Source organism: Oryzias melastigma, linkage group LG6 (genome assembly GCF_002922805.2).
Source record: "Oryzias melastigma strain HK-1 linkage group LG6, ASM292280v2, whole genome shotgun sequence".
NCBI classification, from domain to species: Eukaryota; Metazoa; Chordata; class Actinopteri; order Beloniformes; family Adrianichthyidae; genus Oryzias; species Oryzias melastigma.
The window spans coordinates 22,511,444-22,529,638 of record NC_050517.1 but is presented as its reverse complement, the minus strand read 5'-3'; the positions used below and the strand labels follow the sequence as shown (position 1 = coordinate 22,529,638).

Below are 18,195 nucleotides of genomic sequence, written 5' to 3'. Positions count from 1 at the left end.
GACAAACAAAGCGTGAAATCACTAAATCACACTCATTATTGTGGGATATCAGTGGGGCCAGGATCCTAATGTACCATGAAGAGCATTCACTGCTTAATGGACATTTTACACATTTTTTTATGCTTTTTATACATTACAGTAAAACACAAGTCTCAACAACAGGGGAGCCATTCACTGTACTTCTGTTACCACTGACTGTACAAGCACACAATCAAAGGCGGCTCTTCCTCATGCTCTGATCCTGTCAGCTCGTCCCCGTGTTTAACATGTTGATTCCTGATTAAACAAACAAACAAAAAAAGACCGCGGATGATGATTGCCGCCCTTGGTGGGCTGTAAAGCAGCTCGTGGCGTCTGTCGATCCAGCCGAGCCAAAGAAACCCCTGTCTGACCTCATGTCATGTACCACCGCGAGAGTACAATCCTCAAACAGGCTCCGTGAGTGCTACACCTGACCAGGAACTAATTTCACCGCGGCCCTTTCCGCCGGTAACATGGCTGAGGGGGCGGAGAGTCTCTGTTACAGCAACGCCGCTCTCGTTATTTCACAATTAATGTCAAGCCCTTGTTATTTGTCATTGCAAATACATGGCTCCGGCGCAGCCGTCGTTGTCGCTGCCATATTCTAATTTGTTCTCCATTATGGAAAACACTGGCGTCGATTAATTTCACTTTCATGGTTTGTTCCCACAACAAGTGAGTGCGAGCTGTTGTTGTTTACCGGGAGGCACCACTCTTGTTCAGTTCACACAGGCTGAAAAAATGCTTCTAAACGATGCCATGGTTGGAAAAGGCCCATGTTCACGGTACAGAGGGCATGCTGGCATGAGATAATAAAAGCTGTCTTCATAAAAAGTGCCAATCTCTTCACACTATATTCATGTTTTTATGAAGCATTTTAACTCCGGGGAAACGACAAGTCATTATTAGGGGTGAGTTTTGGCCAGAGTCTGGCGATACGATACATATTTCACGATACATATCACGATATATTCCAAAACTGTACTTAAGCAATTTTCACATTTTTTTTTTTGAAGAGTATGCCTTTGAGAAAACTCTACCCGATATTCACTTGTCTTTCATTGTAGTAAACTCGTAAAATGAATTTTCTTTAATAATCGCAACCTTAAACACTGCAACTGTACACTGATACTGGCCGCACAGTGTTTCAGTTCACCCATCCCAAGGAAAAACAAAGTAATATATGTCTCATAACAACAAAACCACAAGGCTGACTGAACATTTAACACAAGTTAAATCTTGCAAGATAATGTTGTTTTGGTCGCGGTGTAGAGGTGCTCAAAGAGGCTCAGTGTGCTGCCGACTAGTGGTCAGGGGTTTAGGTGGGAAACAAAATTAAAACACTAAAGGACGCACACAAATAATCGTCTTGTCAGCATTTTAAAGTAATAAAAGTATCACCAAAGAAAATATTGCAATACATTGCTATATCGAATTTTTCCCTACACCTTTTTCTAATTATTCTTAATTTTTTTTTTTTTAATTTAATTTTTAGAAAAATTCTAGAAATGCAACAATAAAATTTTATGTAAAAATCCAGCCTTTTAGCTTTGAAATAAACAATAATAAAAAAACACCAATTGTTATCGTCAATAAGTTGCTTTTTATTATGCAATCACATAATTTTGAGAAAAAATGTAGTCACGAAAAAAAATCAAACACATTTTGTGTTTTCTTTTTTTAACACAACCTTAAACTGTGAGACAGACAATTGAAACGCAGTGTTCAAGTATCTACGCAAAACTTTCTGCTACTAAGTTAAACTTCGCAACTTGAAACCTTTGCAATTTCCACTCAATTTAATTAATTAAATTCATATCTAAAATAATTTTTACAGACAATGCCTTTGCTTTTTGTATTTTTGCAGTACGTTTTTATTCCTATTTTATTAGTTATGCCATCAACACCAAGTAGAAAAAGATAAAAGTCTCAAAATGTTCAATGTAAATGTACGTTGTTTTTTTAGATGATAATAGTTACATCTTATTGGCTTCTCTGTATCTAAATCCTATTTCTTTTAGATAATTTCTTACATTTTGGTCACAGACAAACTCTAATTTATGCCAATTTCCCACATTTTTTTTTTCCTAATTTGTTTGTGTTCTTAATTTTTTTTTTTTTTTTTAGATTTTCCACGGAGATACTTAAAATCTGTCACTCCACTAAGGTTGTTCAGTATGACAGGCTTCTCATTTCATTTATACTTGATTTTCTTATTATTTTTAAACCGCTTTCCAGGGTGGAAAAAAATGGAAATTATTTTTTTCTCTTGAAGTTGTTTTATAATCCCATCTTTTTGGCAATTTACTGGGAATATTTATATAAAAAAAGAATCAAATGGATGTCATTGTTTTATAACTGCAAAGTAAAAATATGCCTCATGCTTAAAAAGTTGTATTAAATTTTTCTCTTTTTGATCTACAAAAGCGATTTTTTAATATTTCCAAAAAGTGTTTCACGGAGTTCTAGCGAGGTCTTAAAAATTCTTAACACCATAGAATTCTTGTGTTAAAAAAAGCATCAAAATAAAAAGCCTTAAAAACATCTTGAACTTTATTATTTGAGCCATAAAAATTGTGTTGCTTGAAACTTCTTTGTTTTACATTTTGTGCCAAAAAATCTATTTATTTTTTGCTACATTTCTTTTGATCAAATGATGTAAATAAACAGCAGGAAAACCAGTTGTGTATACACCAACACGCCCCCAGTTTAAAAAAAAAGTAGATTGTTAAAGCATTACGGCACAAACAACAAGATAAGAAGCTCCTATTTATCCTAAAATGTAAATAAATTGATAAAATTGGAAGTAGACTGAGAAATTGGTCTTAATTTTTGAGATGCATGGGCTTAAAAGTCTGACATTTAACTTGAAGAAACTTGTAGGAACCCTGTGTTTGTTTTTTTCATGCAGAATTAAAAGACTGAAGTATTTTCCTGCAGAAATGGTGATTCCATATATAGTTTTGGTTTAGAGCTGCACTCATTAAAGATCTGAAAACAAGAAAAAGGTTCTGTTTCGTCACTGTATTGAATTTTGAGTTTACAGCAAAACATAAACCCAATATTTCTTATTTAATGTTGATAATATGGTTTGGGATTTCTGTTTACACCAAAAAAAGTAACTTTTTCAGCTTTTGCAGGAATCTAACATTTTCTTTTTATGAATAATTTCCCAGAGGGGAATAATAAAATGTTTTTGAACTAAATTCAGTAAAAAGAAAAAAAAAACTAAAATAGAACAATATCAGCTTTCAAATTATTTAAAAAAATATACACACTGAAGATAAAAAATAGTATCTTGGCAGTGTTGCATACTGATGAATAATTGAGCTTTTAGAGCTTGTTTTTGTGCAAAGTGAGCATTAACTACTGATCTAAAGATTGTTTTACATAAATAAATCTTAATACTTTCATGAGTTTGGACGTCCTCTTCCATGGGTTTTACTTAACTTTTTCACAAATCCAAGTCAGCCTTTCATCATGGCAATATTTATATATATTTATTTATTTAAATTTTTAAAAATGTGTATGAGGAAAGAAACTTGGGATTGGCACGAACGTCACATTATTATTTTTAATGGTGTTGATGGGGTCATAAAGAAAATGGAGACATTTTGACACTAAGAAGATTTTTCCTTAACACTCCTCCACTCAGACTTGCTGATAAACCTTCAAATTCAAAGTGAACTCTCATCCCGGGAGTCACAGTGCCTGTTTTTTCTGTCATGTTGTTTTTATTTTCATTTCCATTTCCTGTGAGTGAAATAATCTCCGCTCTCAGCCACAGTCCCCTCTATTACACCTAATAAGGTGTCATATAGTTTCATTCCATGCTTCACTTGTCAGAAAGTGCTTCCAATCCCACTCCAATTTTGAGTTTTAATAGATATTAGTCCTTAACACTCTCCTCACAATTAGGCCTCCCAGTTTTGCTCTTAATGAAAATCAGATTAAGACATATAATCTAATTACAGCCCATATTAATCCACCCTCTGATACACTCTGCCTACTGCTCTGCAATAGTTATTGAGCGCATCAGTTTGTCTGTCCTTAGTTTGTCTTTAGATAAAAATAAACCCCATAAAGTATTTTTTCCCTATAAGACTTTATGAAGGATACTAAATGTCAAATGAAATAAAAATACTGGGGAGGAAAAAAGTTAATCTCATAAATTTATTCAACCTACGGGATGAAATGACCCATTTAGACTTGTAATTTAGAAATGAACTTCTCTCCGTCTATCTTCAGTTTTTTTTGTCAGTTTTATCGTGACTGAATGATTTGGATGGAGCCATGAAGGAGTGTTGGCCTGATAAATTCTGCGCGTATCTGCGGACGGCGTTTTCATGGCGAGGAGTGGCATTATCAGAGGCCCGTTTGATGTGTGGGAATATCACACCGAGGTTCAGTTTGAATGCCATGTCTGCTTGATTGCTCATTTGACTGCTTTAATTACGAAACATGTTTTCATTATTGCTGCCATCACTGCATTATTATCAACATAATTAACAACTGACCTGCCCCCCCCTCCGCTTCCCGCCCGCCTCTAACCCACTATGAGCAACGACACGTTTGAGGGGAGTTGTCAGCCAAGATCCACAACTTTATCTGAGATGAGACGAAGGAGAACCACAATGATTCAATCAGTTTCATCACTTCAGAGAGAAATGATTAACTCCCTCCGCCAGACCACTGCGTTACTCAGTGAGAGAAATTATATGGAAAATTGATGGGGATTTTAACTTCACTTCCCCACCAGCACCTTAATATATTCAACCCTGCAGATTCAAAGTTATCTTCAGAAAGAAACTTATCTTTCAAGCTTTTTTTTTTTTTTAACTCATATTTCTCCCCTCTTTTTACTCCATTGTCTCCTGCATGTCTAAGGCTTTGAGACGGCCAGGTCCTTTGCTCTTCATGGCGCCCGCGTGATCCTGGCGTGCCGGAATCTGTCCCGGGCCAACAAAGCGGTCAGCCTCATACAAGAGGAGTGGGTAAGTGACATCGTCCACAAGTCCAAAAACCCACACTAATGAAAATTGTGTTTTTGATGTTTTTAAAGGAAATTCAGATCAAAACCGTATTTTTAAGTATTTCTTTATTCAAATCGTTGTGAAAACTCCCTGATTCACTCCATTCTGATGTATCCACTTGCATACAAATAGATCCATGTACGTCTTTGTTTTCCTTATCCCATCTGGCTTTTAGCTCAAACTGTACGACTGGATAGCTTCAATGTTGCATCACTAATGTTAGATTAGGGTTATGAGGGGCTGTAAGCTAGTGGGAGAGCATGTAGACGAAGGGATGATGGGAAGTGGGGGAGGGCTTACTTATCCCAATATATCCCTAGAAAGTAGGGCTGCCTCGATTAGTCGACTAATCGACTATTGAAATAGTCGACGACTAATTTAATAGTGGATTAGTTGTTACTTAATATTATATGGGGTTAGTGTAGTAAAGCTGAACAAAGCTTTAAGTGTTCAGCACTAAGAAAGGCATTTTTTTTTTTTTTTTTACTTGAGTCGGTGAGACCAAAACTTTATCTTTTGTAAAAAATAGTTCCTCGTTTCAAGACGTCATTTGATTAAATCTAGTTTTAGTACCAGAGACTAATGAAGGACAGAGGCTGCATGATTCATAGTTTAAAGCTAATGTTGGTTAAGATTTGTGCTTTACATCCACTTTGCGCATGACGCGATTAGTTGACTAATTGAAAAAAAAATAATCGGGGATTAGTCAACTATGAAAAATGATCGTTTGTGGCAGCCCTACAAGAAAGTACCAGATCGGATAATATATATATATATATATTTATTTTGACTTGGAAAAAAAACTATTTGAATATTAATACATTTTTCACATACCTTTTTTTTGAATGATCTGAACTCTAAGCACTTTAATTGTATCTCATACAAGTTGTATTTTATCACTTTGATCTATCAAGTCACTGAATCAGAATCTTCATTTGCACACTTTGTGTGGCTCCACGTATGGTCTCAATTGTTCTCCCATGAGCCACAGAGTACAGAAATTCACATTTTTAAGCGTTACCAGTACCAACTTTGCACACCTTTTCAGTTCAGTACTCATCTTTAGTTAAAACTGAGTTGTAAATTTCTCATATTGCTCACATTAGGTTCACATCTATCATAAGCTGCTTCTCGTGAGATCCTGAGATTCTTGTTATTCTGGTGAGACGTAGAGCTACTTCAAGAGACACGGTGGGCTGTGCTGCCAACTAGAGGTCAGGGGTTTAAGTGGAGAACAAAAGTAAGGCTCTGAACTGTGCTTGCTTCTAAATAATGAATTAAATATCGCTGTGGGAGCATTTTGAATCATATTACCAAATGAAGTATTGCGATATTTTATTAAATTCTATTTTCTTGCACCCCTACAACTGGAGGTGAATTTCCTGCTTCTTTGTAAGAACTACAATCTAGGAAACGAAACAGGTTTTTATTGGTTTCGCCTAAAAAAAAGCATAATCATTATATAAAAAAACACTTTACTGCTTTAAAAATAGATCAAAAGATGATTGGAGTGGACTTAAATGGGAAATTTAAATAAGTTTCCACATTTACTGCCTGCTTACCTTGGAGCTCACAGGAAAAAAAATCTTCTCTGAAAGGAAAGAGTTAAAAGGAGCTAGGGAGGGACAGAGAGTGAGAGGGCATCTGATAATTAGCCGAGATTATTGCTCTAATATCACTGCACTCCTGACATATCCCCAGATTTACGAGTATGGGAAAATAAACAAGCGAAATGTGGGTGCTGGAGCAGAAAGAATAAGCCATTAGCACGGGGTTGATTACAGAGAGCAGGACTTGAAGATGGAGGAGAGTGAGTGCTTAGTGCAGATATGAGGAGGGAGGCAGGGAGAGGGAGGGGAGGGAGACAAACGCCTTTGAGCGCTAGTAGATCTGCAGTGTTTAAACTTGCCAAAGTCTCTAATTGAAGTATGCCCCAGGGACTGTCAGTGCTGCTCCGCAATGTGAAATCCATTGCTTTGTTTAAGTGACTGAGGAAAAGCTCTCATTCCGGTTCCAGATTTTTGCAGAACAATTGATTTTCAGGCGTCACCCTTTAAAACGGATTTATCTACATGAGGGGAATGTTTGTGAATTTACAAATAAAGTTGGTTCTAATATTGAGACTTAATAAAAAAATAAAACTGTCTAAAATGTTTTTTTACGCAAAGATAAAAACTAAATTCCAATAATCTTTTGATCTGTTGTAAAAACATCTTTAAAGTATGATTATGCCATTTTAAACCAAAATCATAAAAACCTGTGTCATTTTCTAGGATATAGTTTCTACTAAGCGACAGGAGTAAGCCTGCCCTCACTTCCCATCATCCCTTTGTTTTCACGCTCCACTGCTAGCTTAGAGCCCCTTACACCCCCAAACTAATTTTATCAGTGCAACAAAAAAGGTGAGCAAATGTTGAGCCAGTGATGGGTGATATTCTTATACATATCGTGAAAATAAAAAAGTGTCTATCATACCATTTCTCTTCAATCGTTTTTATTTGTTTACTTTTATTGTTGAATTTTGTGCTAAAATGTGTTTTCCTACTAAGAAACTTTAAACTGTTTCTTATTTGTAACTATTCACTTACATGTTACTTTAAAAATAAAGACAGAAAGGTAAGTAATAACATTTTTGCCCGTTTTTTACAGATAATATCTGAAAATATACTTCATTGTTTTATCGTGATATATATTGTTATTGTGATAATAATCGATATCATGATGTACATTTTTTTTCCATATCGCCCAGCACCACTTGTAAAGTTTTGAGCCAAACCTGGAACTACTGTACCACTTTAATCACTGCTGCAGACTGTCTCAAACTGTATTTTTTCGTCTGTTTCTAATTCACAATTATTTGAATTAAAAAACACAACTTGGAATTACAATTTTAATCTTAATTTTTTTTTATATAAGTCCACCATCAGAACAATGCTACAAGACCATGTTTAAAGCACCAAATTTCGTTGGAGTGCGTCTTTAAAGGAGATTGGCATAGTTTTAATAGAGCTGGGGTAATGAATTAGTCTTTCCGAAGCCTCCCCTACATTTCCTTTTCAGGAATTCCCCTGTTATAGGCTAATGAATAAAAGTCACAATATCAGTATAAATCTCGCTGCAAATTCTTACCTCTGGTGACATTATTAATAGATTCAGGAGAAGAATAGAGAGGAGAATTAATCTTTAAAATGATGGATGGACCCTGCTTACCTTCCCATGCTCCTAAGTTAAGGTCATTTTGATAAGAGGGTATATTTTGGGGTCCTCTGTACAAAAGGTCACCATATCTACTTCCAGGTCCCTCTCGGAGTTCCGCTCTGGCTGCCAGGAGTGGAAAAGCTGTCCCGATTGCAGAAGACCTCTGACTTCTAACTACCTGCTCACCATTATTCTTTGCTCTCTTTCTGTGTAACTCTCATGTCTAGCTGTGTGGGCTGCTGTTGGCGTTCAGTGGTGGTGTGGTTTCAGCGCCGCGCCGTGCACTGACGGGGGATATAATAATGGCGTTCCCGTTGGATAATGGGCAGGTCGGAATGCGTAGGAAGTTCAGGGTCAGAGAGCTTTTGCTTCCCAGCCAATCCAAAGCTTCCCTTCTAGAAAAGTCCAAACAGGACAGCACGCTTGATGGCGTATTCCTGGAAGAAATGGCTCTGTAGAGGTGTTTGCACTGTCACTTTTTTTTCTCAACATGAATTGAAGGTCTTGTATTCATGGAGGACCTTTTGCTGTATCCTCTAAACACACAGTTTCCTCTGCCTCCGCTGGAGCTGTGAGATAAAACCTCTTGGGCAGGCTCATTAGTGGAGTCGAGAGGGGCACAGTGGGGATGTACATGCACCTTGTGATCTTGTTTTACTATAAATCTAATGCTGGCGGCTTTCACAGGGTTTAAAAGAGACTGATCTGACTGAGCAATAAGAGGAGAAAAGACGAAGGAGGTTTCGGGATGAAGAGAGAAGAAATCTGCTTAAAACATCAGTTTTATGTTAAATTATTTACCGTCAGTCTCGATTCAGGCACTATAAACACCTCTAAACTCTTCCGCTTGACCTGGGGCTGTAGCTACATGCTGCTTTCTCAGGGCCCCTGACCTCCCCATCTCCCATTCCACTCAGCGGACTGCCAGGTTAACTCGCTGGTTAACAATGAAAGCGTTGCGTGCGTGCCAAATTTATTTTTCTTGATTACTCTTAAAATTATGCTCATCTTTTACTCTAGTCTTCTCCTCAGGAAGCTGTCATGGACTCCCATGTGAGACAGTGCACAGCATGGTAGGCCAGCCAAGGCCTTTGGCCCCTGAGTGGAATACAACAGAAACATGCACACATATTTTGCGGCCCTATTTTTTAAATTATTTGCCTTGTTTTACTCCAAAACACTCATTTCCCTCTCTACTCCTTTCTGCAACACATGCTAATGAGATGCTTTGTAAGGGCGTTAATTAGCGAGTTAGTCACTGATTGCTGTCCTTGTTTTTGTTGTGTGTGTGTGTTTGCATGTGTGTGTGTGTATGGCGTGGGGGGTATTAATATGGCTGCATGCTGCTGAGGAGGGCTCTGTCAGGGTCTGCTCTGAAACCAATTAGGCTAAAGCTCAGTGTCCACTGAGGCCGCTGAAAGAAAAAAAAAAGAAAAAAGAAAAGACTGCTGCTTGCAATGTCAAACAGCAACATTAGTACAGGCCTGAGGAGCAGAGCGGGACAGCCAGCGAGTGTACATACACAAAAACACTTTCTGTGCAGAATATGACTTTAGTTGTGTTCATGTGGAGTGTTTTTGTTGGCTTAAAAGGAAAAAGAATGTGCTTTAATATACACAGTTTTTTTCTACAAAGAAGAAATGAAAAAGGTCAGGAAAGATTAATAATATTGAGAGATAGCGCTCCTTCTGCTTCATTTTTTTAATAATTTGTAGAGACCTTACTTTAAAGACCCACTGTAATGAAATGGTGTTTTCAACATGCTTTTGTAGCATTTTTCTACTGAAGGAGGATATATATGAAGATTCAGATTACATTCCTAAGTAATTTGATAGTTGAAAATCAGGAGAAGAAGAAGAAAAAAATACAGTTTGAAAAATATTCCATTTGTGATGGCGATGCTACAATCAGGAGGCCATTGATGCATCCACTTGTAGACATCTAGATCCATAAACATTTTTGTTTTCCACGTCCGAGCTGACATCTCCTTGCTCCCCATTTTTTGTTGGATGATGGGAAGTTGGGGCAGGCTTACAACTCAGACGTGAATTTAACAAACTACTGCCACTCTGCAAAAACTATGCAAAAAATGGCTCAGGTATTTTGATTTTGGCTAAAAATGACATAATCATAATTAAAAGACACTTAAAACAGATCAAAAGATGATTGAAGTGGGACTTTAAAATGCATTATGTTGAAAATAATGACAAATATGGCCTCTGAGTGTCTGTGTTCCTCACCATCCCCATTGGTTTTCTCCTTCACTCTGAATAAGTGTGCTTTGGAGAGGAAAAGTGGTGTGTCCCGCGCGTGCTTGCAGGTCTACCTTTGTCCATTTTCCGGCGACGTAACGCCGCGTGTCAGCCTGACAGGGCTGCTGCCCCGCCGGCCGCAGTGCCACCCCACGCTGCAAGCACGCTCCTCTCATGAGGCCAACAGGAGGTGACACACGTGAAATGCTGACCTGGTTGGCTGCAGCCCCTCTGGGGCCTCAGGATGCTGCTCTTTTAGTCACCGTTCCTCTATGCTCCCATGCACTATTTCTTTTTTTTTTTCAACATCCTTCAAAAAAAGCGACTTTTGCTCTCCCTCCTAACCTCTTGGTTCACTGCCACTTTTTTCTCTCCCAAGATGATTAAGGAAATTACAACCTATTTCCCAGGTCATTGAACAGGCCTGCAGCCCTCTTCTTTGCTTGCACCACCTCTGTAAATCACAGTTAATCATTTTTTTTTTTTTGGTCTTGAAAGATTTAAACTAATTTCTTTTTGTCGTGCAATTTTCATATCTACAGTGAAAATTGTTTGTTTTCTGACATAAAAACAAGGCCGAGCTGTCAGCTGCAGCTGCTATTCCACATCCTCTGGTGGATCCACTAAATCACAGAGAGAGTGGGGAGTTCTCCTTTATTTCCAGGGTACGGCACAGTGCAAATAGGTCTCTTTCCTCGTCTATGAGTATCATGCGTCTGTCTCTCCGGGGAGGCTTTCCCATCTCTCTTTATTTGCTTGTTTGTTTTCCACTTGCAGTGTGTTGTTGAACTGGGAATAAAAGTACGCACAACCTCAACTGTTCTCTGTTTTTACTTGAGGCTAAACAGAGAAGAAAGGATTTATTGAACGAAGGAGGTTTGATATTAAAATTTCTTCTTGTTTTCCCTAACATGTCTGATGGCACAAAAATGCAACAACCTGAGAATGTGGGAGCGTAATAGGGCTTACTGTAACACACCGCCGAGCTTTTCTTTACATTACACCGGTGACTCTTCCGATGTAACTTGTGGGAATTCTCCGGAAGACTGAGGAAAGTAGAGTCTGTTAGCGTAAGAGTGTAGGACTGGAATAGCTTAAAGTTTTACAGCGGTAAGCATTTTGTGTGTGCACGTGTGTGTGATTCCGCCTCAATTTAATGCACTCCCAAAAGTTCTGTACATAGGCGCACTTAGGTGCACACATGTGCGTGCTGCACACCCCCATCCTCATGGTGTGTATTTAAATGTTTGATTATGCATTTTGCATAGCTCTGGGACGTGCATCAGTCTTCCCAGACTGCTAATAAAGTGACCAGGGAGATGGGGAACCTAAATGAATCCTAAAATGCCTGGCTTGCATTCCTCCCTCCCTCTCACTGTTCTGCTTAGTTATGCCGGCCTGTCGTTGAAGGCTGCGTGCCGCTCGGCTCCGTTCCTCCTTATGTCTGTCTGCTACAGCCAGGTGCTCTGTCTGCTGAAGAGGCGTGGCCTGCTCCTAATTGCCTGGACCACAGTGAACTATTGGCAAAGGCTTCGTGTGAAGGAGCACCGTGGAGGAATAATTTTGAATAAATCACATTGTTAGCCAGTTGATATTTTCTGCTAAATAAGCAGTTCGCCAGCCCTCTCACAAGGAGGTGTAAGCGTTAGAATGATGGGTCACTTGCCATAGGTCATGTTGGGGAGGATTTAAATGATTTAAATGATGTCACTGCCACTAAAGGGGACAGGTTGAGGAATAATGCGTAAGGTAGCGCCTCTATGTTGTTTGAACTTGACACATTCTCATCCCTCTCTTCTTTTTTGCCGGCTTTTCTCTGTGAAGGAGGGCTCATAGCCCAGGGATGGGGGGCTTCTTATGATGAGAGAGGTGAGAGGTTGCTTGGATCTCTTTCCCTCTTTCTGTCTTCTTCCCTCTGCCAACGGAGAATGGTTTTTATTGAAGTCTGAGAAGTGCTGACCACAGAGAGACAAGTCCAGCACGTAGCCTAATGTTTTAGCCCAAGAAAAGGAGACATTTGTTATTTTCCGCAGCCAAACAGTCACCAGCCTTAACGGACGTCTGCCAAACAAGCAAACGCAGCAATGTTTTAAACGCAGAACCATCTGGCAGCAAGGCTATAACATTTATCTGCTATTATCCTAAGCTCTTGTTGCGTCTCTAGCTCAGTCTGGAAGGAGAAAAAGCTTTAAGATCCTGTGATAAAAGTTCTGAAGAGATGCAAAATGCTAATTAAAAGTAGTTCTGTGTGATGTCTTTTGTGATTATACTGTCTCTTGTCATCTTTGTTACCCATCAAGAGCATATTTAGACATGAGATGGAAACTTGATGAGTTTGTGAGCCAGAAGTCATGTTTGCTGCTCTGTGTTTATTACACTTCACACATGAGAAAAAAGAAAATATGAGTGGATCTGTGCACACTGTGCTCTCAATCTCACTCAGTGAAAAAGACAATGTTACTAAGCAGATATCAATACACTTGTCAAGCACAGTTACTCATGTTTTTGTGACAGTCTTGACACAAGAAGTCTTTGTCATTCTTTAGCTGGTCAGTTCATTTGAATTGAAATTGGAAATAGGTTATTTCAAGCAATCAAAATAGAACTAAAACTAAAGGAGACAAACAACCAAAATAAATTAAATATCTATACAGAAATATGTCAAATTTATGTTAGTCATGAATTGATTGGATTATATATACAGATGGATTCATCCACATAAACAAGTAAATAATTTGGTTGTAATTGCTCTTAATCATAAATAAATCTATTAGCTCTTCTGTGACACATATAACCTTAGATGTTTTCAGTTTGTCAAAAGAAGTTTGATTTATTGTTTGAAAGGAATAAAGTGAACTTATGTAATCCCATCTTGGTTATACTTTACCTAACTTTTTAAGTTTTCATTTTCTTTACATACATTTACATTATCTGGTTCTTAACTTCTGATCGGTTCTTTATATTTTATCAACACTAATTTGCAGATCATTAAAAAATCCAAAAGTAGTAATAAAATCAAATGAAAAAGATGATAATATGAAAAAACATAATTTCACAAATCATTTTAACATATCACAGATCAAGTATCAAAACTAAAGACATATTGTTTGTAAGTAGATTTTTTTTTGCAATATTTGAGAAATTATTCTTACAAATCACATGATATAAATCAAGCAGACATTAATAATATAAATCACACATAGGTAAACAAAATGGTTTATTGATATGACTAGAAAATACTATTGCTTTATTATTATATTGTTGTTGTTATTATTATCAGTAGTAGTATATCAGTAGTCTCCAGATTCAGTGTCCTTCAATGATGTTTAGATATGTAGAATTGTTTATATTAAGCAGGAAGAGCATAACTCAGAAGTGTCATCTAAATTTGAATAAACATTTTTAAGCAGAGGTTATACCATTTACAAACAACTTTATTCGGAATTTATTCAGTTTAAATGCTGATAGGTAATCCAGGTGTTCGCTTTTGTTTTATTAATGGATTTTTTAAGGTAATTTTAATATCGGAGAGAGGAAACATGCTATTATTTTCAGCTTCTGTGCAGATTTCCTTTTTAATAATCAGTTATTAGTCGATAATGTTTGTTTTTAAATTTTTTTTAATTGGGTGTTTGTACTCTTACTACTCTTCACTTAAGGTACTTTCTGATCAAATGAAATCAAATCAAATCAAATCAACACATAGCATACAGTATTGAGATATTATATGAGCCATCAATGGCCTTACCCTCCTCTTTTAATTCATCTACACCAGCTTTAAACAAGGAGTACCTATTCTATTCTATTCTATTCTATTCTATTCTATTCTATTCTATTCTATTCTATTCTATTCTAAATTAAGCTTTATTTTTAAAAGTGCTTCTCTTTCTTAGAACAGCTCAAAACGCCTCACAAGTAAAAACACGGCATAGGCAAAAAATAAATACTAAAAAGCAAAAGTTGGAGCCTGGTTTCTTCAAAACATGTATTTATTAGTCTAAGCATTCTTGGAAGTAACAACTTGTGTATTTAGGATGAAAAAAAAATGCAGAAGAAACTCTTTTTAATGAGAACAAGCTGGTATATCGGTGCTCCGACACCTTTTTGTAGTTTATTGGTGTCATGCACAGTTCATTGTTCCCTCCTGAACCATTGTGACCTATATGTAGCAAATAAGGCCTTAACTTTATACGGCCACAGTTCCCAGAATGGGATAATGTTCCTTGACTTAAATGCAATCTTTCCTGATTTCCAAACAAAGTCTTCTCCATCCATCCACAGCATCTTAATGGCCTGGTGGTAGTGTCCGCACTGAGAATAGCAGATTGCAGGTTTGAATCTAAGTTGCTAAAGCTTTTACTTTCTGCTTCAAGCTCATTTGAAAACAAAAGGAACTTGAAGGAGCTTGATTTTAGCTTTATTATTATTATTCAAGACAGTTGTACTAGGAGTAAATATGTATGAACTTCATTTTGGGCCTCCACTTGGTAGTTTAGAAATGCCTGGAAGTGGAATTGTTAACTTTAGAACAGCCAGACTGGACATGTTACAACAACTGACAGGGAGGTTTGTGTCGCCTAAATAAGACTTTAAAATGAGTTCACTATTTTACACTCACACAAACATTACATTTTCACTCTAACTTTCAAAAACAATTTAGGGTTAGAAATGATATCAGATTTGGTAGGATGTGTGAAGTACTTGGAATAAAAGACTCCTGCACAAGGAAAAGATACAAATTCCACAAAGAAAATACTCAACGGGTTCAAACCCTAGATTCTATTTGCTATTGGGTTGCTGTTAAAACTGAGTAATCACTTTCAAAATAAAACAGTTTTAATTTACGTAGTATTGAAAGACCATAAAACATTTTCTAAAATATTAGACAGGAATCTATGTGGACTATGGTGTTTGCAGATGATGCTGTAGTCTGTAGTGAAAGCAGGGAGCAGAGGAGGAACATCTATAACATGGGTGTCAAACTCCAGGCTTCATGGCCTGGTTTGTCAGAAACCCAGCCCTACCTACTGCTGACTACCTGCTTCAGGTGTGTTTTGCTAATAAGATGCTTCAATTGCAGGCTAGTGAAGAACACTGACTCCTGAGGCATGGAGTTTGACACATGTGATCTAGAGACATGGAGGCTTGCTCTGGAAAAGAGAGGAATGAAGGTCAGAGTATATGTGTGAAAATGAGAGGGGCTCTAGTGGAACGGTGAGGTTACAGGGAGCAGAAGTGAAGAAGTTGGAGGACGTTAAGTGCTTTGGGCCAAAAACCCAGTGTGAGTGCGAAAGAGGGGTGTGGAAGCAGATTGGAACAGGTGGAGAAAGGTTAAGTTTGGTTCTTTCATGACTTTATCATGGGTCAACTGAGCTATAGAGATGGTTTTGACACATTTAGAGGAGCATGCCTTAGTAGAATGCAACAGGATAAAGGCTTAGAGCAGGGATGGGAATCTTCAGGCCTCAAGGGCCGGGTTGCTGAATGTTTTACAACACAACCCTTCTCTGGCATGTTCTAATTGTCTGGATTCACCTGAACCAGGTAATCAGTCATGGAAATCATGCAGACACAGTGGTCCTCGAGACCTCGAGTTGCCTATCCCTAGCCTAGAGGAGGATCAAATAGGAGGTTCATGGATGTAGTTCATGGAGGACGTGAAGGTGGTTGGACGATCACCCAGGACAACACAAAGAAGCAGGTTATATGGATGATGTGCCAAAAGACAAGAGAAGAAGAAAGTTCAATCTCAATATAAACAAGCTAGCTTAGAAATTGTTGTATTTTTTGGATATGGAAACAGGAAGATTTGGGAAGTTCACATATTCTGAAGCACGGCTATAAACTATAGAATAGGAAGGGGCAATTCCAAGCCTCAAGGGCCGCAATGTCTGGATGATTTCCATATATCTCATAACTGAATACCTGGATCAGGTATATCCAGTCACTTATGCCAGATCAGAGTATGTTGGAAAACGTGCAGAAATGCGGCTCTATTACTGATATAGACATTGAGTTTAGAGCTGAGTAGATATTTTTTAGTAAATAAATAAATATACAACACTTGTCTTGAGATGAAATAATATAATTTGGAATTGGATCTTGTGATCTTAATACAAGTGAACTGAACTGCTCCAGGCATCCAAACAGTCCTGCCCCAGGCACTGCCATCATTACGGAGTTCCCTGTCTGTGTGTGTATTTGTATGTGCTTTTTACAAAGAGCTAACACCGCTTTACAGCTTAATCAGTCTGTGTAACTGAATGCATATTTATCAGAGAGCAAATTCATGCTAAAAAAATTAGACCCGAGCTCATACATCTTTATCAAACACACATGCACATCTTTCAACACACACACACACACAGATGTGCACACACTCATATCCACATTTCATTAGTGGGGCAGATTCAGGCAGCAGTAGATTAAAAACAACGTGTGTTTTTACAGGTCCATAAATCAAACGCAGCACGAGAAGGATTCATTTGGAGAGCTGCAGAGTTGTGGCGTAGCGGCCCTCACGTGACTAATTCTAAACGGTGATACCTTGATACACTGCCTTTTTATTAGTTTGATTCTCTCCTGCTCCACATCAGTGATTATCTCCCAGCTCATAGTTGACTTGCAGATTAGGTTAGATGTTATCTTCATTTATGGCGGGCATTTGGAAGATGAAAAGACCGACCCCACTTTAACCTTGATTTAGCCTACACACCTGCAAGTGATTAGGTCTGAGGAACAGAGGCAATGTATCTTTAACAGCCACATTGATCGTATGCAGTACAGGGAGAGTGCAGTATAAGTTTATTTTACTTCGGCTGCCTTTTGGATGGAAAACGAGGTTGTAGTCTTCTCGTTCTGAGAGCATTACTCTTCATCTGCAAGTGTCGTTTGGACTGAGCATATTTCTTTAATGGTGTGTGAAGCACATAGCTGTAAAATGTTTTGTTGACCAGTGATCATACGGAGTAAATGCAACACTGCACTAATACTGGAGACATAACCCTTTTTTTATCTGTCATTGTGCTATTGTCTGCGCCACTCTAAGGCGCTGCGGTGCACTCAAGTGTCCCGTGTTTATAGGTGTGTTTTCCCTGCTTTCAGCCTGAGGAATGGCATTGACACACAGCGAGAAGGTATAATTTTCTTCAGCGCAAAAACTCCAACAAGTGGTACCTTGGGAAAGGGGAGCATATTACAGGTTCAAGCAGCTATGCTCCCCTTTACCGCAGAGAACTACAAGCTCTCCTGACCTGTGACCAGACTGCTCGGTGTGTGCGCGAGCGGCTGTGTACTTAAGTTGGGGGGAGGCTCAGAGGTATACCTGGCTGTTTCCTTCAGTGAAAAGCATTTATTAGGGTCCTGTCTGTAGTGAGGGGAGTGCAGGGCTACATCATTTCATGTCTTCTTTTTTGAGTTGTGTGTGTCGCTGTGCAGCGTTTGGATAACCAGCTTCTGAACAGGATTGGTAACCGTATCAAATAACTGTAATAAAACGTGCTGTAAACCAATGAACACAGTTTAAACCCTTGACCTGTAAGTCCCTCAGTCACAGTGCTATATGTAGACCACACCGGCTTCTGCTGTAGACTGAGACCACAGCCGGCAGTGTTGGGACTAACGCCGTTTAAGTATAACGGCGTTACTAACGGCGTTATAAATCAAGTAATTTAGTAATCTAACTAATTACT

The 18,195-nt window shown here is 38.2% G+C and overlaps 1 protein-coding gene across 1 annotated transcript in view; it reads left to right on the top strand.

The window, feature by feature from the left end:
* Positions 1–18,195, top strand: part of wwox (WW domain containing oxidoreductase) — a 152,981-nt gene that overhangs the window by 12,101 nt on the left and 122,685 nt on the right. Inside the window, exon 5 of the mRNA XM_024282086.2 lies at positions 4,909–5,015. Within this exon, the coding sequence (XP_024137854.1) occupies positions 4,909–5,015 (107 nt within the window). The remainder of the gene's footprint in view (positions 1–4,908; positions 5,016–18,195) is intronic.